General features: G+C 36.8%; 2 protein-coding genes across 11 annotated transcripts in view; one reads left to right on the plus strand and one right to left on the minus strand.

The window, feature by feature from the left end:
- NF1 (neurofibromin 1) overlaps positions 1–24,662 on the plus strand; it is a 198,798-nt gene that overhangs the window by 117,670 nt on the left and 56,466 nt on the right. The gene's annotated exons all lie outside the window — the stretch shown is intronic.
- Positions 15,876–18,522, minus strand: OMG (oligodendrocyte myelin glycoprotein). The gene is made up of 2 exons (XM_081027779.1): positions 18,385–18,522; positions 15,876–17,565 (listed from the first exon to the last, which is right to left on the minus strand). The coding sequence occupies exons 1-2, from the start codon at positions 18,385–18,387 to the stop codon at positions 16,240–16,242; spliced, it is 1,329 nt and encodes a 442-aa protein (XP_080883905.1). The 5' UTR covers positions 18,388–18,522; the 3' UTR covers positions 15,876–16,239.

Below are 24,662 nucleotides of genomic sequence, written 5' to 3' on the forward strand. Positions count from 1 at the left end.
AAAGAGCCCAGTGAATGCTGCTTTGTTATTTCTCTTATTAATGTATACATTAGTGAATTTCTTCACTGGATTGACTCTAACTAGAGGAATACACTATTTTGCCCTGCTATGATTATCATGAGTTTAAATCAAGTAAGTATATTAGAGATGTCTATTTTTTTTCCTAAAGCATCTCATGTATGTTTATAGGGTAGTTTCTGCTGATGGTTATTTTGAAGTATTAAAAAGAATTCAGGAATACAGCATTTCAGGAATTTAATTGCTAGTAAATAACTAAAGTGACCTATTAAAAAGGTTAGAGTTTATTGATTAAAACTCACTTAATAAGAAAAGGATTGCATATGAAAGTGATACTTTCATACCGAGTTTACAAAGTTTTTTAAAAAAATGTATCAAACCACCAACATTGAAGTGCGTTAAGTACATTCTTTAAAGGAACTTCATCTTTTGATCACTCCTTTTCCTTGATAACTAGCATACAGGGAGGTTGGGTTGTTTTGTGCTAATGTTTTCATCACATTGGCCAGCATTCTTTAAAAATTGCAGGCCTGGGAACGTCGTGTTGACATACAAGGAAGTTGCTACATAAATGGCAGAAGTGCAAGTCAGTACATGTTCCTCACTTGTTTTACTTTGCTCTGAAGTTCTTCTGCTGAAAGAATAGAACCCATGCTTTCTCAATCTTATTTGTTGGGTCCATATACATAGAACCACGCTTCACTGGAGAATAGTGTGATCAGACCAAAGAAGTAAACATAAAAAGCCTCTTAGCAACCAGAGTAGATATTATAAATCAGAGTACTAAGATAAGGTGCAGATAGCTATTGCTGCTCCACACACCTCAATTTCAACTTACTTAAAATTTAAAATTCCACATGTTCCCATTTCTATTCTTCTTCCCAGTAGATATATTCTTCTCATAGTCTCTTCCTCAGTTAATTGTGTCATTTTGTAGCCAACGGACTCTGCTTCCTTGGATTTCTCATGATCTTTTTCTTAATGATGTTAAGCTGCCCAGACAGCTTGATAATAATTCAATAAAATGTAAAATCTTGAACTCTCTGGCACTCAAATGCTCCCAAACAAACAAAAATCACCAGGCCATTCCTTATTCAGACCTTGAAATAGCTCCCACCTCTGGATCTTTGTGCAGCCAGCCTCCCCATCACCCAAAGTACTTCTTCCTCATTCACACTTCTGTTTTGCCTCCGAGGTCTGCCCGACGGCAGCACCTTTGGTGTGAGCCCCCCCTTACTCTGTTCTTCAGTTCAGTCACTTTAGGGCTTCATGATTCTAGAGCTCTTACCAGTCTGTTGTCCTAAATCTTTCTTCCATCATCATCTGTCTGTCTCGTGGTCAGATACGATCTCTGACTCTTTACTGCCCCTCTACCTGCTAGCACCGTGGGCGCTTGTACAAAAGAGTACACAATACACATTGTAATTCATTGAAATCTCTTTGTTTCGTCACGTCTGAGAGCTGATATCATTAATGATGTCTACAATAAGAAGAGACACTTGGTTATTTGCAGTTTTCCCCGCATAAGCATACATTTGCAGGCCTGCGTTGAAGTCCCGTCTCTACTTTCTGTCTTCTGTTTTGAGATGATTTCTTCATGTGTACGATGTACATTCCTAATTCCTTACTTACAATTTTGAAATCCAAAATATTCTGGAAACATAAAGTTTTGTCCAAAAAAGTTTGGCACCAACACGTATTTCTTCACTTGTATAAGGTACACGCCGAATCCCTTACCTACAATTCTGAAATCCAAACTTTCCTGAAAACATAAAGTTTTGTCAAAAGAGGTTTGGCACCAAAACTTATGTGGCGGAAACACCTAACATGGCTGTGAGGCTTTTCATGATCGTTATCATTGTCATCTACATTTGTTCCACTTAATGTGGATATTAATGTTTCACTGCAGAAATAATTGGTGCGGTTGATTTTAGGGTGCTGTCTCAGATTCCACTGGTGTGTTACACGGTACAGAACAAAGCTAGCACTTAACTTTGAGTTTCTCCTGTTCTTCCGGGCACCTCACCATACCACTCGTAGCATTCTTACAGGTAGGTGGTGCTGTGTGGCTGAGATCTGGTCGGTAAAATGTAGGTTCCAATGAGGTCTGTCACTTCCAGGCCTGGATTCCAACTTCACACTAGTCTTCTATTCTTGCTCTTTTCTGTTCATGCCTACGAGAAGCAGAGGGCTCGGTAGGGGGTCATCACAAGATGGTAGAACTACTAGATGACATGAGCAAGAAATTAACTTTTGTTGTATTCACCAGTGATATTTTGAGGTCGTTGGCGACAGAAGTCAGTCTATGCTGACGAATCCAACTATGTGCTGGATGACTGCCTTCGCCTCTTCACATCCACTCTCTTCTTCTCCACCCTGCTCTGTACCTACAAGCCTGCCCGGTATGGATGATATCATTGGGCTTCTTTCCTCACTGGCTTCAGTTGGCCCGTGGGGGGTACAGGAGACTGGAGGGAAGAAAGAGAGTACGGTCGGTATGTGTTCTCTAGGCTCCCCTCCTGAGGGTCGCTGGGGGCTGGCTGTGTCCCTCTGTGAAGAAGAAGTAGTTTTTGTGCATCAGTCTCTCTGTGTCGGGTTTTGGTAGCTGCTGCTTGCCTCCACTTCTTCAGGTCTAGTGTCTCACTCTCTTGTAGTTTCCCCTAACCCTTTCCTCCCCTTTATACATAATCTCTCATATCCCAGTTTGAGTGTGCTGCGTATTTCCTGCTGGAAACTTTGCTACTACCCATAGTGTGTGCACGATGTCATCTTCCAAACATCTGAACAGTTCTGAATTTAGAAAGACATCTTGCCCAAGGGTTTCAGGTATGGGACTGTGGGTCTGTACCAAGTTTGTAGGTTTATTATGAGTATTAATTGTGATAATATTTGTATGGCATTCAGTAGAGTGCCCAACACATGGTAAGTATTTGATAAATAGTAGCCATAACTGGACTAAGGATAGCAACTATATTGTTAATTTTCTATCTGGGAAATCTAAATTTCTCATATCTAGAGCTGGAGCTTTGGAACTCGTGCGCAGTATCTCTCTTTACGTACTTATATTACCTTGAATTGACCTACTGGTTGTTTTTTTAGGTGTTTCCAGAACTTTCTACCCATCTTCATATATTGATTCTTTCAGAACTCTTAAGAAAATGAAGAAAAGTGACCTTATTTATAAAGTCATCTGAATGCTCATAAATTTTGTATAGCAATTTCTTGAGAATTTCAAGTTGAAGTTTTAATATGTTACTCTTGAAACAGGTCCATTTTTTCCTTCTTTTACTTTTCTCTTTAGTCTTTGGGTTTTTGTGTCATGAAAAGGACACTTGAATCTTTTCTTGAGTGGCAGTTACACAAACACTGTTGGCAATTGAAGCACTTTTTGCTTTTTAGAAAAACTTCTATGAGTACTATGCCAGGTCTGTGCTCATTGCTCCTGTGCTTCATGTCTCTTAAACTTTTAAAGTTTTGAAATTTTAGGATTCAGATTTTTAGGATCAAAATTCCTACCATACTACTAGTGCATTTTTACCCATATTTAAAAGCAGAACATTGAAAACAACTCAATAGTATGTAGCAGCAGGTAGCTTTTCAGTGTGGACAATTGCTTTTCAATAAACTACGGTTGACCCTTGAACAACTCGGGTTAAGAGGAACTGATGCCCCGCACAGTTGGAAATCTGAGTATAACTTGACTCCCCCAAAACGTAACTACAGTTGTCCTTCAATTTCTGTGGGGGTTGGTTCCAGAAGCCCGCGCAGATACCAAAATTTGGGGATGCTTAAATCCCTTACATAAAATTGTGTAAAACAATGTATTCAGCCCTCCACATCCGTGAAGTCCCAACTGCCGATTGCAAATACGTACTCTTTTACACCTGCAATTGGTTAAATCCGAAGATGAGAAACCTGGAGGTATGGAGGGCTGACTGTATATTTATTGAAAAAAAGTCTGCATATACGTGGACCCACGCAGTTCAAACCTGCATTGTTCAAGGGGCAGTTGTATTTGGAAGTGTCTTGAGAAAGTAGAAATGTAAATATGCAAAAACAGGCCATTGTTATGTTAGACTTAAATGTGAATACTTTTCAGAATTGTAAGTAAGTACTTTTCTACAGTAAAAAAAAAGTCAGCCTCTTCATTTTAAAAATCTAATACAGAAAAGGAAAACACTTCCCCTTAGCTGCAAAATATGTGTTCTGAGGGGAAGTTTGTCTTCCTAACGTTATAATATTGTTAAGTCTGTTATCTGATGTAATTCTGGCTTGACATGTATTCTTATTTCTCATTATCAATGAAAAAAAACTGATTTAATTCTAAGAAGAGACTCTCCTTGCTGTTTCCATCTTTTGGATAACGGTATCTCTATCTACTTTTGAGTTTAAATATTAGGTTGGTGCAAAAGTAATTGCAGTTTAAAAGGTTAAAAATAATTGCAAAAACCACAATTACTTCTGCACTAACCTAATAGAAGCCTTTACATCACCCTTTACTTCTGCCTGCTCTTACCCACATACATCTGATTAGTCATTATGTCTTGTTGATTCTGCTTCCAAAATTTTTGTGCTTTATCCTCATATTACAGACTCAGTTTGTAGCTTCATCAATTCTCAAAGCTGGGGTCAGCAAACTTTTTCTGCAAAGCACCAAGTAGTAAATGTTTTAAGCTTTATAAGCTGCATAAAGTTCTCTTTCCTTTTTTTTTTTTTTAACCACTCTTTCAAAATGTAAGAATCACTCTTAACTTGCAGGCTGTACAAAAACAGACCACAAGTAGCATGCAGGCAGAATGTCACCAGTGGGCCATAGTTTGCTGACCTCTGATCTAGGCGATGGCAACAACTTCCTACTTGGATTTTTTGTCACCAGTATTGGCCCTCAAATGTACCATGTTACTGCCCAAATGATCTCTAAAATAGTACCATGTCACTTCCAGATACAACAGTTTTTGTGCTCCTGTTTCATACTTAAGGCATTTATATATACCACCTTTGGAATTGTGGCCATTTCTTCATAGCATCAATACTGTTATTTCCTCAATATTTTATTAACTTTTATTACAGGAAAACTTATACTATAAATAGAAAGTTAGTGTTGATTGCTATAACTAGAAAACCAGTAAACAAAAGATAATAGTAAAAAGAAATACGAAACTATGAAATGCCTACTTCATATACCACCCCATCATATAGGTACCACACTTCAAAAAAAACACTAGCCTATAAGATAAAGCCTTGGTTCCTTAGCATGTTATATGAGTCTCTTCATAATCTTTTGTCCTGTTCACATTAGTTGCAAGATTGCTGAACTAAAGCAGAAGATTGAAAGTCATTTGGGTAAGAGGCTGGATGAAGGCCTATTCCAGAAATCTGGTGATGATACCATCATTGATGGGATTCCAAGTAAGCCCTATATGCTTTCTGGGCTGTTCTCAGGAAACTGTGTTCATGATACATTGCTGAGGTATCATCAGGGCAGTTGTCGAGAAGGCTGTACTAGCTGGCAAAGCCACAGAGTCTGCCCAGAAAGCTCAGAATGCCAAATGACTGTTCTGCACATTACCTCCACTGTGGTGGTCGAAAAGTCCTAAAACCATCAGTCTCAGTTGATCATTTAAGTTTAATAGTAGACGACTAGTCATCACAGTGTGTAGTAACGTTTTAGAAAGATGCTCCAGGCTCCATATTAAATGCCTCCCTTTTGCTTCATTGATACTGACCATCTCACTATTGCCCAGCTTTGCCATGCCTCTGTGCTTTTGCATAGGCCTACCATCTGCTTTGGAGGCCCTTCCTTAAACATAGGACCAACTCCTACTTTTGATTCAGCCCTGTCTTAGTAACCTGATTCGGACTCCTCTAGGCAAAAAAAAACACCACACACACACAACAGCTTTATTGAGATATGATTCACATATTATAAAATTCACCCCTTAAAAGTGTACAATGCAGTGGGTTTTAGTATCTTCACAGTTATGCAGCCATCACTGTCTAATTTTAGACATTTCATCACTCCAAAAAAGAAACCCCATGCCCATTTGCAGTCATTCCCCATTCTTCCTCCCCTAGTCTCTGGCAACCACTAATCTACATAATGTCTCTATAGATTTGCCTCTTCTGGACGCTTCATATAAATGAAATCCTACAATATGTGCTCTTTTGTGACTGACTTCTTGTATTTTACATAATGTTTTCAAGGTTCTTGGATGTTACAGCATCCAAGAACTTTATTCCTTTTTATAGCTAAATAATATTCCACTGTATGAATATACCACATTTTGTTTATCCATTTATCTTTTAATGGATATTATTTCCATTTTTGGGCTATTATGAATAATGCAGTTATGAACATTCATGTACAAGTTTTTGTGTGGAAATGTGTTTTTTTATTTGCTTAGGTATATAAAGAGCTGAATTGCTAGGTCATATGGTAGCTTGATATTGAACCTTTGAACAATTGCCAAGCTGTTTTCCAAAGCGGCTTTATCGTTTTACATCCATAGTAGTAGTGTATGAGAGTTCTAATTTCTCCACATCCCCACCCAACACTTGTTCTTGTCTGTCTTCTTAGGCAAATTTTTATAAATACTCCCTTACTAAACCATTGCAAATCTTATTACTATTTCACAATGACCATGTTGGAATATAATTTTTTTAAATTGAGATATAATTGACATACCTGTAACATCATATTACTTTCAGGTATACAACATCACGATTTGATGTTTGTAGATATTGCAAAATGATCACCACAGTCCATCTAGTTAACATCCGTTACCACACAGTTACAATTCGTTTTATCTTGTTTCTTAGCAACTTTCAAATGTACTATACAGTATAATTAACTGTAGTCACCATGCTACATATTACATCCCAAGGACTTCGTTATTTTATAGTTAGAAGTTTGTATCATTTGATCAGCATCACCCATCATTTCCTCCTCCCATGCCACCCCCCACCCTCTGGCAACTACCAATCTGTTCTCTGTATCTATGAGTTCTGTTTTGGGGGTTTTTTTGTTTTGTTTGTTTGTTTTGTAGAGAGTCCACATATAAGTGAGATGATACCGTTTTTCTGTTTCTCTGTCTGACTTATTTCACTTAGCATAATGTCCTCAGGATCCATCCATGTTGTTGTAAATGGCGGGGTTTTCTCTTCTATGTCTGAATAATATTCCGTTGCAGTTGTACACCACATCTTCTTTATCCATTCATCCATCGATGGACACTTAGCTTGCTTCCATGTCTTGGCTATTTAAAATAATGCTGCAATGAACATGGGGATGCAGAGAAGATAATTTTCCTGTTCACCTATTGGACTTTTAGCTCCTAGGTCTTAGATGTCTTCATGTGGATATACAGAGAATCTCGTAGAATATAGCATTTCATAGAACACTTAATAAATGACCCTAACTTTTACTTATCATATATGTAATAATTTGGTGATAATGTTAAAACTAATCACCACTTTTAGGTATAGACACACACAACTGTAATTTGAAGGAAGATTTGATTTAATAAGAGTGATTAGAATTAAGAGTTCTGAATTGGGCCAAAAGATTTCTTCGGTGGTTTTATTTTCTGTGATGCCTGGTTTATAGAAATATAGTGGCCTTGGGTGTTCATGAAAGAAGTGTTTGGTTTACTCATCGAAGATTATTTAGTGATTGATACATACTGAATAATCTGGTGGTTATAACTTCACATGTTCTATGGAAAAAGACAGTAAATGGCTGCAGTCCATCTATATTGCTATGGAAAAACAGTTGTTTTTTAATCAACTGTGGTTCACCTCTTCAGTATAAGTATGTAATCCTTGAAAAGAAATAATCCTGAGTTATGCTTATGGAGTGTGGTTATATAAAACAACATGGACAAATTCTAAAACAAACATCTGAGAGTAATTAAATCCAAGTGAATATTGTTCTCTCCTGAAGAGTCACCTTTAGAGGTGATGTACGTACTTCAGACCTGCTGCCTTTGAGCACAGCATTTTAGGGAAATAAAGTTTTGGAAGTACTGTCACGTGAAGCATGATCTTTTTAAATGTGGTAGGAAATATTTTATGCTTGATATTTTTTGGCAAACAAGGCAAAATGTTGAGTTTAGTTATACTATTTTTTGTTTAAAATGAGTTTTTTTCTCGTGTGACTAATGAACTGGCCCTTAGTAATATTTGAAAGGAGGGGCCCCAAAGATGTTTCCAGTAATGACATCCGCATTGGAATAAGAGTTTAATGACTCAGACATGACAGCTTTGAAGAAAAGTACAGAAATTGAGATGTAGCATGTGTGACATTTATATTTAAGATTAAAATCTCTTTATAGTCAACTCATAGTTAAGAAGATGTTTTAATAGTTTCAGGTGACTCTTTGATCTTCTATTAAGTTTAACGTATTTTAAAGATACTTTAGCTTTTACAGTGTGTCTCTAAGTTTGTATTTAATGTCCTGCAGTTGTTGTTTTTTTAATTTAATGTCAGGCAAGAAACTCAATACTTAAGGTATACTGTGTTAAACTCAGAAAGATTTTAGGTAATCATTGTAGAAAAGCTATACCATGAGGAAATATGAGAGCCCATAAATAGATGAAATCATTTTTAAACAGTTAGTTGCTTTCTTTAATTATTTGTCATCGTCCTGAGGAAATAGAGCTGAGTTGGTGATGCGTAAATAATAGAAGTGGTCGGTGGGTGTGGCCGTGTGCCAGTTGCCCAGATACTGCACAGTGTCCCCAGTGCAGCCGTGGTTGCTGAGGCTTCGGTTGGCAAACAAGGGCCTTCCTGGTGGTTATTGTGGTGTATGGCATCCTTGTTTTCCCCGGCTGATGTTTTTTTTCTCTCAATGAAAAGCCATTAAATCTCAGTTGATTTTCTGTTGAGGCAAGCATTTGACAAGCATTTGAACTCCCTCAGCCTTACAGAGTGTTCAGGTTGTTTGTTTGAACTGTAACTATGGGCAACAACATAACAGTGAAAAACTACATTTCCTGATATGGAGCATTTCATCGGGTTTATTCGATAGTTAGCCTTGAGATACCCAAGGTGAAATAGTCAGTTATCTAAATTTTTACTGATAAATTAATTTCCCATGGGAGAAGTAAATAAGAAACCTTGTAAACTAGCTATTTGAGATATAACTAAAGAGGGCAGGCATGTGGGGAATTATATACCACCGTGGGTTCAGTCATTTCCGCTTCTGATCTTGTTAATTACCCAAGACTCTCTTATACAACGGACAGCAGTAATCTTTAAAATGTGTATGTAGCAGCTACAAAGTGCTTTCATATACATGATTTAATCTGTTCTTTCAAATACCCAGGTGGAATACACGTTCTTAACTACATAGGTTTTTACCAGAGGACACATTTAATCACTTGCACAGGGTACCATAGTCAGTAGGTGACAAAACCTTATCTCATGCTCTTTCTATTAAACCCCAGTGTGCTTTAAATATACTTCGAATTGTTTTAATCAGAAAAAAATTATAGTGTTGCTGTTTTATTGTGTGTGCATGTATGTTTAATTTCTGTGCTCTGATCTCATCAATAATTTCCAACAAATTCAGAATATGAAGCCACAGTTTCTAGAAAAGGTAAATGGGTGTGTGGAACATATGTCTCAATTGGTTCCTAAACATATTTAACAGAGTTGGGGCTGTTAAACCAAACTGGCATTTCCTAAAAGTTGAGCTTCTTACCAACCTCACTTTGTATCACAGTTTTTCAACCTGTGAAGCAAACTTATCTGCTTAACACATTATTAACACCTTGAGGTGGCATTTCTTTCTGTTTCCCTCACTGATTTCCGTTAAGCAGTCTACTTGTACTAAATTGTTCGCAGGTATCAGAATTAACCTTTCTCTGGGATTGTTCCAAAGATAACTCCTCGCTGCCCAGAACTAATTTCTCATATGACAGGTACCAGCCTAGCCAAGTCCTCTTTCTTCTTTCCTTTTTTTTTTTTAATCTCTCTTTTCTTTGGACTAGGAAGCTATGACTTTGACCTAATGGAATAAGACTTGGAGGTTGGGTTTTTCTGTCATAAGTAGGTCATTGTTAATTCACCAGTCACATCTTTGATCTGGATTAATTCATTCTTTTATTCCTAAATTCAGATCAATATGTTCCAAAAAATTAAACTCCTAGGAGAAAGTGGTATCTAAACTGAAATCAAAAGGATGAATAAGGTTTTGCCAGGGGAAGAAGAGGGAAAGGAGTGTATCAAAGAGAACATGCAGCATCTCCGAAAGCCTGGTGGCAAGAGAGAGCATGGTGAATTAGAGGAACAGGATGACATTGCATCTGAACTAAACAATGTGAGGGAGCTTGACAACTTTAAGATGGTGCTGTAAAGGGAAACAGGGGGCCTGATCACACAGTAAACCATAAAGAGTTTAGATTTTATTCTTAGACATGGGACATTATTGAAGTTTTTTGTTTGTTTGTTTTGTTTTAAGGAGAAAAAAGGGTTAGATTTGTTCGGGGAACCATCTTGACAGCAATGACCACGTAGAGCTAAAGTAAGCTAATACAATTCAGATGTGCCCCCAAGAATTCTGATAGTGCTTTTCCATCTCTGATTGTTGTATCATGAGACCCTCTTGTTTCCTGACTACCTCTTCCTAGTCACAGTTCATTTTCTATGTTTTCATCTTCTTGTTTTCCTACTCAACCTAAATCCCTTGGATAGCTGTTCTAATAGATCTTTTCTTAGATCTCTTGCATTTTTCAAAGAGAGAGCAGGAGGTAAAACATATGAGGTATACAGTATTAGCATTTTGGTATATTTCTCTCTTTTTTGTTGTTTATATACATAGTTCTATAACATGTATATTTATATCCTATAATTTTTGCTTATCTTTCTAGTATTTGCATTTTCCACATTTCAAACTTGAAAAAAATTCTTCATGAAAAGTTTTGTTGGGCACATAATATTCTTGTTAGTGGGTCATCCTTTACTGAACCAATTTCCCAATAGTAGATATTTAGCATTGTTTCCATTTTCCTTGCTGTTAGAAAGAATGCTGTGATTTCCTTAGAATTTACTACATTAAAGGTTAAGATATTTTAAGTTTTTGGTCCTTGGTGTGCTTCCCCCTCCCACCCCACCTCCTGTAGCTGGTGTATTAAATTGAGAATATGCAGAGTATGCCCTGCTGAATGCGGAGCCACCAGCCTCCCACAGGAGGTCCGCAGGTGCTCCCTCAGCATCCCAGTTCCCACTTTGGGAAAGTGAAGACCTGGGGCCTTTTTGATTGAGGGCTCAGTTTCAGTATACTTACACTAAGGAAGTAAGGTCACAAGATATATTGCTTATAAATCCCAGAAACGTGGGTGGAGGGCACAGTGCGCCGGGGGAAGGGCACAGTGCGTCCCAGGTCATGAGTGGGCAAGGGAGGAAGCCCCGGTAATATTATTTATGAGATGCTTGGGCAGTGGTCACTAACTTTTCGGGGACTCAACTTTTAAGTGTTTATTTTCAAAGGTGTCCCAGGAAAAGGACATCTTTTATGTGGGTACTTGTCGAGGGAATCCTACACTCAGATCCTTCTTTACATGTCCAGACTCTGAGTGTGTACAGGGTTGTCATGTTTTTCAATGGCTAGGCAGCAACTCAGAATAGCTGTTTTCTCATCACAGTTGCCAACTGCTGTCCAAAAGAGTCATACCGGTATGTGAATGTGGCTATTTCATTTTGTCTTACCCACCATTGGTTTTTATTCTTAAACAATTGCTTGCTGATTTAATAATGAGAATGGTATCGCATATTATTTTTGCTTATTAATTGTTATATGGTTGGCCGTATTCCCATATATTTAATCAATCACCATGCTTCCTATCTTTTAAACATTCTGTTTGTGTCCTTTGCCCACCTATCCATTGAGAATCTAAGTACCTTTCTTATCATGTTTATGATCTTTGATTAACAATCTGCTTTACGGTACTCTATTGGAATGTTTTTGTCAGGCTTGTTTTAGCATAAAGAAATGTGAGGATTTTGTATAGACAAATCTGTTGATGATTTCTTTGTGATTTTTTTTCTTTTTCTAATTAAAAAAAAAAAAAACTTCCACCCAGAGATTTATAAATATTTTTAAATCCTTCTGTTGATTTTAAGACTTCCTTTTTTAATGTTATCATTTTTAGTTCACTGTGTAGGCGTAGCACATGAAGTGAGTGTTAAATTGGACTGTTTTCCAATTTTCCCAGCATTGCTATTGAATCTTTCCCTTCCTCTTTGATTTGTGATTTTCTTTCCTTCCAAAGTGCACAGTGTTTGAGAACTTACTATGTGGTAAACACTGTTGTGTGCACTAAGCATTTTATATGAATTACCTCATTTTTCCTCACAACAACCCTGTGCTCAGAGAATTCTTACATGTACTGTGCTCTCACTGTGCTACCATTTCTATGTTGGGTTATCTTCCTTTCTGTTTTTATGCCACTACCATTCTGTCTTAATTCTTATATCTGGTATGTTTCCCTCTCAAGAAAGGCAAAGCTACCTCTATTATTTCTTCCTTTTTCTATTCTTGCCTGTGTATTTTTCCAGATGAACTTAAGTGTTTTATGTCATGTTCCAGAAGGAATCTCATTAGAATGTTTGTCAGGGTCGGCTTAATCCATAAATTATACTGGGAATCATACCAGCATCTTTACCCTATCAGTCAAGGTGTTTCTCCTATACTTAGTCTTGGTGCCTGGTGCGTTTCAGGTGCTGAATACATATTTATTGAGTGAAAGAATAAATGAATGACGAGACCTTTGTTTATCATCTCTACCAAGTCTTGGTTTATACCTCTCATTAATGTTTTTTTAGCTTTTTCCCATTTGCTCCTACACATTTCATACGGATGTTATTTCTTGGCGTTGTATATTTTGGTTTATTGTTTCTGTCATGAATGGTATCTTTTTTCTGTAATTTCCTAATTATTTGTTTCCAGCATTTGAGAAACTCTCATTGTTTCCATATTTATTTTGTTATTTATTTAAAGTTATTCTTCTGAAGACATTCCTGAGGAATCCTTTAGATACACAGTTATTTCACCGGTTAATAATCATTTTATTTCTTATTTTCGTGTAATTTTATCTCTTGCTTCTGGGGTGTTTTTTTCTGGAATATCCCAGAACAAAAAATGATTAATGGTAATGGGTATCATTGTTTGAGTCTGATTTTAATAGAAATATAACTTCTTACTTATAAGAACGGTGTTCACAATACATGATGTCATTCCTTACCCAGATCTTAAAATGTACTTCATAAGGAATAATCTTATCAAAGATTTTAAGCTGGCTTTTGTCTGACATTTTTCATGTCAGTTGAAGGAATTTGCTATTGCTCCAGAGCATTGTATGGAAAATTATTGAATAGCACATATTTGTCATCTTTTAAGTTAGCCATAGAAGATGTCTTCTCATTCTGCTGTGATACGTGAATGTTTCTCTGATTTTCTTCCGGATCCCTATTCCACTAATGTCTGAACCTGAGTTCTAGAGGGTGGAGGGGCAGGACTGAAGCAAATATACCCTTTCATTCTCTTGCTCTAAGGGTATAGCTAGAGCTTGGGTGTTTCCATATATGGGAATTTCCCCAATCACTGGGCTTGGACATACACATGTAATAATAGTAATCCTAACAACAGCAGCAACATTCCTGCATATAGAATGTCAGGGGCCAGGACACTGTAATAAGGCTTTATGTGAATTATGCCTTTTAATCCTCAGAAGAAAACCCCTAGGAATAAGTGCTGCTAGCCCATTTTATAGATGTGGAAACTGTGACTTAGAGCAGTGCTAACTTGTCCAGGGTTGTACAACTGAGAACTGGCAAGGGCAGGATTTAAGCCTGGAACCTTTGAAACTAGAGCACACACTCTTCACACTGCTTTTATCCCTTACTGTATTTGCTTTTATGTTTGTGCTCTTATTTGGATTCTCTTTACTGGTGAGAAACAAAAGTTACTGTAAAAGAGAAGCCTTAGGAGTGTGTGTATATCTTAAGAGCTTGAGAAATAGATGCTGAGGACTGATGCATTTTGAAATGTTTCTGGAGTCCAATAATAACAGCAGTTCTTGTCTTAGTGGCAAATAATGAGTCCTCCTCCATTAATGATACTGAGAACACAATTTCCTTAGGAGGAAGCAATTACTTCAAGGCTAGATAATACTTCTTTCTAAGGACTTACAGTCTGTGTAGTTGACATGTGTGGTACTTGTTTATTGAGTTTTTCATCTGCATTTTGCAAACATGCCAACTAGGGATTGGCATAATCCCTAGTTACTGCCTATGCTATAATCCATAATTTCACTTTCTTGTCGCTTTTCCCCATAGGATTTCTAAGACAACATTGAATTTTTCACATACCCTCAGAATGGAAGACATTACCTCTTAGAAACCTACTTTCCATGAAGCTCAGTATATGTTTTTTAAAACAAGATGCAAATATGTGGCAGAGTAGAAAATATCTAAGCAATTAGCCTCTATCATCAATGGTGAAGATACTAGAAAAGTGATTGGGAAGAAGTGGGAGCAGTTTGCCAATTTGGAAAGGGAATGCATTTTAGAACCATTTAGGAGATTATTTCAAAGAACCCCTTTCTTTCATAGTGAAATTCCCTGACATGGTGAGCCAGTTAGGGGCAGAAAAATGTTCAAGAGCCACTATACTAGTCAGCATAGGAGAGGAATTGCTTTATTGAAGTTGAACAATAATTTTCCCATAAGCCTGGCACTTAAAAAGAAAAAGGGAGAGAGGGGGCACATTAGAAGGTTGTTACTTTTTTATCTCTGAATAGAAATGTTCCCAAACCTGGAAAGAAGTCTATCTTAATTTTAAAATTTCTTAGGAAGGAGCATAAAAATTTCTTCCTGTACTCTTTTCCCAACTCTAGGAATGCTTGAAATAGATTGTTCCTTATGTCTCACAAATTGAACACCTCATTTGTAGCTCCCTCATTTCAGTTATGCCGTCTTGCATTTTAGTCTAGCCTGGTTTCAGGTCTTCCCCCACCCAACCCCCTGACTCTTAGCTGTTACTTATGTTTGTCTCTAATTCTAAGATGGCTTAATTTTACATTTGTAGAAAATTCTTGATTTTCTCATATTTGGAGTCCCACCCAGTGCCATTTGATTTGGAGTGGCATGATTTGCCCGGGCCCAGCCCTAGTTCTGTTGTTTTATTGAGTTCATCACTCGATTGTAGCACCAAATGAATTCCATCCTTTTTTCCCTTCTTTTCTTTTCCTCTCCCTCCCATAGTATTTGTTAGCCTCCCACGATTTTATCCTGAAACTAATCTTATTTTTAACCTAGTTAAGTCAGATTCTAATGTCTGAAGTGCAAAAGATAAATTTTCCTCTCCTGCACATCGAAGCCTTTTAATTTTGTAAATATTTAAATTTTCCATTAGTAAATGATTCGTTAAATATGCACTAAAACTGTTCCTTTACATGGCCTTAAGCCTGAAGTTTTTATTGTGTTTGTAATACTTGTCTTAAACGCTAAAAACAAAACCATTAAACTTTCCTTATTAAAATGCAAAGCCTAGTGTCTTCTAGCTTTTTGAAGAGCTTTTGTCCATTATTTAATCTGTAAAGTAGCCAAGAGTTCCTCAGAAGCAGGACATCATTTAGATTTAAAACAATTATGGCTTGTGTGTAAAATAATGTGGCATAACCATTCATGGGATGGCAACCTCAGTTTTATTTTAGTGGCAAAATCCTTGGATACCCCCAACATTTCACTTACCTTAAAGACTTCACCAACGTACACTAGCACAAAAATGAGTGGGCCATTTTGATTCTACTGAGTAGATTAGATTGGCATGACTAGAAAGCCAAACGACACAGTTGTGAGCATAGGTCTTTTATTTTTTTCCCAGGTGTTTGACAGTGTAAACATACATAAAATACATATTAAAGTTTAGACGCTTTATATCTTGTGCAATGAATTGAAGCCTTAAAAAGAAAACATTTCATTTTTTAAAAAAAGGAATTCATTAGTTTTACGTAAGACAGTAAAATAGCAGCAAGTACCAAGACATTGTGCACTTCTTTTATTTAAGACAAGTTACTTCATATACATCAGAGTCAGAAAGGTAAGACTGGCTTTCTTGAATACTTAATTGAGCTTGAATCACTGGTTAGATAGGGGCATATTTTCCCAACTGTACATCAGGGAGGAGTTCTTTCATTAGTTTCAGAAAATGCAGACCCTCAGATACCCAGGATGATCACAGCATTGAGCATTAAGAGAAACGAAGCATTTCCTTTCCAAGCACTTGCCACAGAAGGTAAGCGAGTCTTTACATTGGTGGTGGTCTCCTCCCTCCGTAAGTTAAGGGTTGTGCTTTGTTGAGGCATTTCAGAGAAATTATTTGGCATGCCACTAGTAATACCTAGGGTCATGGGTGTTGGGGATGATTTCGTTGAGCTAGTGAGGCTCGTGTTTGTAACCATTCCATCTTGGAGATGAATAGTTAGAGTTGCAGCTGCTGCTTCGTGTGACTTGATCATTTCTGTGGATGTATCTTCTGGATAGGGCACAAAAGCCTTGTCAGTGCTAGTAAAGGTGGTGTCTTTACTTAGAGTGGCACCAAACGTTTCCTTTGTTCGATACTGTTTGGGTATTTTGGTCACTTTGGACTGAGTTACCATGCTCAGAGAGTTAATGGTATCCACTGTCTGCATCCCGCTTACAGTGAACAGGCCTGAGGTAAATCCAGAAGGTGTGGGGTATGTGTTATGTTCCTCCAAGGAGGAGATTTGGCTAGAACAGGGAATCCCTATTACGTGGGCTTTCGTCTGCGTCACCCACGTCAATAAGTAAGTGATGTTTTGTTGATGGTCACATGACCACCTGTTATTGTAAAGGGTTATCTCTTGCAACTGAAAGAGTTGGTCAAAAGCTTGATCTGGAATGAATGTAAATTTGTTGTTGTGCAGGTAAAGATGTGTGAGATTTGTCAGGTTTATTAATGTTCCTGGAAGGATTTGTGTCAAGGAATTTTTAGACAGGTCCACGATGTGTAGTTTGGAGGGCATGTTGGTTGGAACTGTCCAAAGTTTGTTACTACTCAGGTTGAGAACCTCAAGACTTCTGAGTGTGTTTTTAATGAGGACCACCTTTTCCAGCATGTTCTTAGACACATCCAGATATTTAAGGTTCCACTGATAAGCAGTATCAGATTTGTCAAGCAGCTTAATGTTGTTGTTAGCAGCAGACATATCCCACAGGGACCGAGGTAACTGAGCAGGGAGGCTTTCAAGCCTGTTGTTTGAAATGTCCAGGGTCCTCAGGTTGGTGTATCGGGTTAACTGGTTATGCAGGTCAGTAAAGTGGTTATGAGACAGATTTAAATGGATAATATTGTCTTGCAGTCCAGATGGTAATGTAGTCAAGTTTCTCCCTGAACAGTCCACATGCCTGTGCTTTTCTGTGCATGTACATTGGAGAGGACAAATGCATAAGATACCAGGTGTGAGAAACAGAAGGATGAACAGGCTGGGAGACATTGTCAGTATCTGACATTCCATCAAAGCCTGTAAACAAACAGATACACCCTTCTTTTAATATGCAAATACAATTAGGCATCTGCCTGGGTCAGTTAGCATTAGGCAAAATTTTCAATCAACCTCCTTGTTCTTGAGTCCTTTTATAATTGTTCCAGTGATTAAAGTAACAAAGCTCCCTTCATTTATAGTCCAAATGCTTAATCCTTCCATTGGGGCTCTGTGGTAGAGAGAGACTCTCTCCCCCTACTCTCTCCTGCGTTTTTCTCCTGTATTGGCTCCCTTCTTTCACATAGTCTTCCTTATTTATCCTCCCAGAGCCTTAATATTATAAAAAATAGCATTCTCTGCAAATAAAGAGTCAGAATCTTAAGCTATTGCTATTTTTGATAATATCCTTTTTAGTCAGATGGGGGAAAATGGCTGTCGTGTCTTTTCTTTTTAAATCTCTGCAGTAATGTAATAGTCAATGTGTGTGTGGAGGGAGAGATTTTATTTAGATATTAAAACAATACTTTGAAATTCATCTTTGTCTTTTTAGGATAAATATATCCTTGCAAAACATTATAAGGCACTTGAAAAATCCAAACCAACAACATACCTTCAAACCTCCTATTTTATAAAGTGGTTTTTTTCCCTTGCATAGTTCAGTGCCGATTCTAACGGAAAACAGCATGTATATCTACAAAGTGAATGAATATTGAAAAGAAATTCCTCCACTGACACTGCAGCAAATTTCTGGTGCATGCACTTGCTATTGAACATATATTCAATCCTAACGTTGACTTTTTCTTAAAAAGAGAAAAAAATTCCAAAGTTGAGCTTTTACTGATGTAAATAACAGCTTACCATAGTGTCGTCTTCAGACTCGGCATCTCATTTTCTCCGGGACACTTAAGCTTTAAAGGTCGCCTTGTTCTGGAGAGAAGGAACCGCTTCTGGCTGTGGGCTGTGCTTGCCTGCTCAGCTGCATTGTGTTGCTGTGAGCCGAAGCTCTGCAACCACCTGATCAGCACCACATAGGAGGACTGCAGAGCTGTCATTGGTGCTGACTCAAATTTATTGCAAGAGGTGCACACGCAACAAAATAGACCCCCCCCATTTTTTTTTTTTTAAATTTACAGAGTTAAGCATACCTACGTATCTGAAATTTGCTATAGGATGCAATGCCTCATGGCGCATTTCGACTTGGCCCGTACTCATTTCTGTATATTTTTGTCTGAGCTTAGGTTCAGACATTGTAACATTTGCCTGATGAAAAATTTGTGGTTCTTTTTTAATGCCTCTACTCTTCCTTGTTTTTACGTGTTGAAAATGAATCTGACCGGCCTCCTGGATGGTTTTCTAAGATGTTAATTATTTACTTTTAACTCCTGCCTTTTCACCTTCTTTTTCTAAAATGGTACAGAAGTCATGCCACTTTGTAACATGGTACAATCTGTTTGATTTTTATGTGCTCCCCTAACATGGTGATTATTATGTATAATCAGCTTCTCAAATTTATCAACTATTTAAATGTTCATCTTCCTTTTGGGGAAATACAGAAGTACTTACATGTGATTGTTTTTTTCTTTAATCTTTCTAATACAAAGGATATTTGACCCAGGCTACACACAAACAAGTAGGCTGCATTTTTAAATGAGCACCTTACGCTTTTATTTTTTATTTCTTGTTTATTTCTTATTTTTTTCTTTAGATTCCACATATAAGTGAGATCATAGGGCATCTTACGCTTTGAATTATCAGCTCATGTGGTAAAATAAACGTTTTATTTTGTGACTTTTAGGTTAAGGATTTTTTTTTCTTCATTAAACTTTGTTTGATGCATGGGTATGTGTCATGTTTTCTCCAGAGACATCTTTGATACTCTATGAATGACGACCTATTTGATTTTATGTTTTAACAATAGCATCAATTTCAGGTAATTTCTAATGAATGTTTCACATTTTATCTTCTGAGAAAGCAATTTATACTTTCAAAACTGCATGAAATAGTGTAAAGGAAAAGTTTGGCTATGCAATTCATAAAATGAGACTATATTTATGATAGTTTCTGCTCCATTCTTTCCATTCTTTCTTTAATAGACTGATTATGTAAATAATCTGTTAAAACGCAAATCTAATTTCCAAAATAGCTAGTTTACTTTAGAAAAGAAAGCAAATAAAGTTCTGGCATTTTCATTACGTATTGTTACCATTTAAAAACCAGCATTTAGTAGCATATTACATGTAAGGAAATATCTTTATGCCTAGTTTGCTAGGCATTATTTTATCCCAAATTTTACCTCAATTAGAACTTACTGTATTAAACTTTGCGTTATTTTTCTTGGAAAACAAACTATAGGAGTCTCCTTTTGTATAATATTAATGTTCCTCGAAAAGTATCTACATTTTAGAAGTCTGCAGTGTTAGATGTTTATTATTGATTGGGTGCATTCTTCTCTTTACTTTACTTTGAGGGTTCAGCCTTGGACTCTAAATAAGATTCTTCCTATGGATTTCAGAAACCAGTCATCAATCTCAGTGCTTAAAAGTAGTGTGTTTAAAATACTACAGTCAACAGTATTGTTGTGAAAATAGGGAATAGATTTCTTCGATTTCAGATCGAATATATGCTGTTACACTTCAAGGGATGTGACTGAGGGTCAATTCACCAAACATTTGTTCCTAAATTTTAGGAACTCTCATTACATTAATGTAGAAGTAGAGTTATCCAGTTCCATTTTACTCATCAGAACTTTTGTTTCAAAGAAAGAACATGTTATTTCATTAACTAATGGATTCTAATGAATTTAAGTTTACGCTATATTGAGACTAGATTCTGCTATATAATAGAAAATTCCAATATAATAGTAGTGGCAGTGTTTCTCATTTCCAAGTTTCGGGACATACCAAATTACTTCTTCTTCTTTAGAGATTATTATAAAATCCTCAAAAAGAAAAAGGGGGAACATTTTAATATGTTTGAATTGTAACAAACTGTCCTTATGCTTTTAGAAATTCTCATGAAATATATATATACATAGTATATAGTATATTACTATTAGTTCAAAATATAACTTTGTAAGCCTACATGTTTGTTACAACTTATTTTAGATATTATTCAGACACATTATTATTATTATTATTATTATTATCATTATTATTATTTATAATTAGGGAATATTGAGGAACAGTGTGTTTCTCCAGGGCCCATCAGCTCCAAGTCATTGTCCTTCACGCTAGTTGTGGAGGGCGCAGCTCAGCTCCAAGTCCAGTTGCCATTTTCAGTCTTTAGTTGCAGGGGGGCGCAGCCCACCATCCCATGTGGGAATTGAACCGGCAACCTTGTTATTGAGAGCCCCGCTCTAACTAACTAAGCCATCCGGCTGCCCCTCCAGAAGCTCAACAGCAGCTCGTTGTCTTCAGTCTAGTTGTGGAGAGTGCAGCTCACTGGCCCATGTGGGAATCGAACTGGCAACCCTGTTGTTCAGAGCTCATGCTCTAACCAACTGAGCCATCCGGCTGCCCCCACATTATATTTTTTATAAATCTGTCAAGTGAGGATTTACAACTATATAGGCAACTATTATATTGTAGACTATGTAGTAAATTCATTTACATATTTTTTTGTGAAACATACTGTCCTAGAATATATTATCCCAACATTGTGAAAGGTATAACAAATTACCTGCCAGAGAACAGCTCTCCTGTTCATCAGTAGTTTAGGAACCCAATCAGTTTATCTTTACTTCTTAAGTTAATAACATTTGTTGTGCTTATTTGAGACTAAAAGTATTATATTCTCTGCTTTTGGTAATATAGTTTGCTATTCAGACTTAATTTCCTGCTGAAAACAGTGAAGAAGTACTGAATAAAGTATGTTAAAAGCATGGCAGAACTGACAAGGTAGAAATGATCAGGTCAGAATCCAGGGGGGTCAGTCCCTCCTCCAACCTCCCCCCTCCTGTCTCAGCATGCTACTGGCTTGTTGTCACAGTTCAGTCACTGGTTCTCTAGAATGCCCCTCATCTGGATTTATCTGTTTGCTTTCTTGTGAAGATTTAATTTGTTCTTCTATCCCCCACATTTCCTATAAATGGTTCCTAACAACATTAACATAATTGCTTATTTGTATCATCCTATAATAGTTTCAAAGTAATACCAGTATTGCAGCAGACAATCAGATTACAAACCACTGAATAAAGTTTGATTTCTTTGCAGCTCTATTTGTCCTTATAATATACTTCACTAAGGTTGTATATCAACTCTGTTCTAATCCAACTTAAAACAGTTGTTTTCTCTGTGTTTTTGAATCACCAGCTTTACATAAAATTGGGTTCGTTTGTTTCAGTTAGTTATTCAGTTTTTAGGGACTGTTTAAGTCAAAACTGTATGCCAAGGTGTATTACAGAAATCTTGCTTCTCTACGCCTCCACCCTATTCTCTTCCTCCTCCTATTGGTGGCTGTTCCAAGCTTTTGGTTGTATCTTAACCAGTATTTCTTTTTGCAAAGGTACAAAAATGTGTATGTATCCCCTTCTTATACAAAAAGTTGCATACTAAATATACTGTGGTACATCTTGTTCTTTTTTTCTTAACAATATATCTGGAAGATCTCTCTGTATCAGTACAGAGGGATCTGTCTCATTCATTTTATGATGCATGGTACTCCCTTTGGGAGTGTGCCGTGGTTTATTTACTCAGGCCCCTATTGGTGGGCATCTGGGTTGTTTCCATATTTTTGCTATTACAAATAATGCCACAGTGATGTCATGTTTTGTCCAATGAATCTTTGAAAAAGATTTTTAGAAGTGGGATTGCTCTGTAAAAAGGTAAATGCATTTGGAATATTTCTAGATATCACCAAATTCCTCTCCATAGACCGTACCATTTTGCTGTCCCAACAGCCATGTGTCAGGGTGTCAGGTACTGTAGCTCCTCACCGTAGACTTTGTTGTTGAACTTCTGGACTTATATCAATAAAGGTGATAGGAGCTCAGTGTAATTTTAAATGCATCTCTCGTACTGTGAGGAGGGTTGTATATCTTTATGTATGTTTTTAAGGACTATTTACATTTTTTCTTCTGTGACTGTCTTTTATATGTTTTGCACATTTTTTCTATTGTGCTTTGGGTCTTTCCCATCTTCCTCTGTATTTAGGAGTGTTTGTTTGTTTGTTTTTTAATTTTAGAGATAGCCCTTTGATTTCATTTAAGTTGCAAATTTTTTTCCAGTTTGCCATTTGTCTTTTCACTTTATTATGGTGAGTTTTTATTTTGTTTTGTTTTGCTTGCCATTTCAAAGTTCTATATAATTGGATTTTTCTTTTCTTTTTATTACCTCTGGATTTTGAGTCTCAGCTAAGAAGTTTTTTCCCACTTTCAGATGATAAAGGAATTCACTCATATTTTCTCTTCTTGTATAATTTCATGCTTTATATTTAGATCTCTGGTCTATTTGGCGTTTTTTCCAATGTAGTGTAAAGTACAGATCCAATTTTATTGTTTTTCCCAAATACATATCCAGTTGTCCCAATACTTTTCCCCACTGATTTGAGATTTATTTTTGGACTTTCCATTTGTTCCATTGATCTGTTGGTCTAATCATGTACCAGCATTTTTTAATGATAGGTACTCAAGTATTTTGCTACTTTATTTTTTGATCAGACCTAGGTAGTAAACAACAGTTACAGGTCTCCCTCATCTAATTCATTGTGCCCTCACCACCAACCCCAAATGGAATACATGTGTGACGTATGTGTGTTGCAATGCATGTATGTAAGTAGGCGCTCTTTGGTCTTAGTGAGAAGAGTGCTGAACCAGGAATTAGGGAGCAGACAGTTTTTAGTACCACTGCTAAGCAAGTCACTTACTGTCTCTGGGCTTGTTTTCTCAGCAGTTAACAAATGAAAGGAGTTGAACTAGATGGACATCAGTGTTGTTTCTGAATCTGGTTAGTGCTGATGTGGTTAGAGCACGACTGGTATGTGGTATGTAAATTCCGTCTGCTTTTAATTACCCTGTGCCTTGTCCTTTTGCCATAGCCATGAAATAAACTTTCTCCTCTGTATCCTGGTTCTTTGATTTTTTTGTAGGTTTTTTTTGTTGTTCCAACATTTTCATCTCTTCTGTATTTCTTTTATTGGCTTGCATTTCTTTCTGCTGATTAAGCAAGAATTGCCTCTGTTTGGCTGCTCAGCTTCCACTGACCTCAGTAGGGAAAAATTGAATGCAGTAAATGGGAATTATTCTTCCCCCGGCAGAGAATTTCTTTTAAAAAATTACCAAAAAATAATAAAACAAAACAGCTGCCGGCTGTAGTCTGTTCTTCTGTTATACAAAGAACAGAAGGAGAAAAGCTGCCTGTAGTATTTAAAGAAATCAGACAAGACTACAACCAGCTCATCAGTTCTTGATTTAGTTAGGAGACTTGGTATTTGCTTATATTTCCCAATACCTATCTTTCAAGAGGTGAGAAAAGAAGGTAATGAAATAGAAGAGCAAAAGTATGGAAAAAGCCTGTCAGGTAACAATCTTAAAGGTAAAATGAGAAAGATTATGATGATATAAGGTATGTTAAAGTCTTGACCAAATATAAAATATGTCTTGTTTACTCTAACTAGAATATTTAAACTTCAAAAGAATAATATGAAATTCTTAAGCTCCTGATTGCTGCTGGGTAAATTAACCTTAAAATTAGTACAAAGTTTGAAAAATACACGAAAGACACTTTTTAATGTGGAAAATAGAAGAGAACCAATGACGTATGACAATAAGCATCATGCTTATTCAGGAAATATAAGCAGCTCAGGGAAGTGTTTTTTGCAGACTAATCGTTTTCATGGTCAGTAAGGGATGGCTTAAAAGATTTACAGAGAAACATTGTATATGAAATTTCAATGTACAGAAGCCTGCTCATTTTTATTAAAGGTGGAACTTCGTTAGTTTCTTGAACACCATGCTACAAATAAATACCATATTTTGTTCTTAAAAATCCCAGAACTATGAGAGGTTTTCTAACGTTAAGCTACCAATAAGGCCACCACACTTCATTCTAAGGGACTGTTTCCCCCAGGAGTTGGGGGAGGGGTGAGGAGGAAGCCCATGTGCTTATTGGGCTAAGGAGTGCTTCTTCAGGCAGCTACAC

The sequence above is a fragment of the Rhinolophus hipposideros genome (assembly GCF_964194185.1).
Source record: "Rhinolophus hipposideros genome assembly, chromosome: 20".
Lineage (NCBI taxonomy): Eukaryota > Metazoa > Chordata > Mammalia > Chiroptera > Rhinolophidae > Rhinolophus > Rhinolophus hipposideros.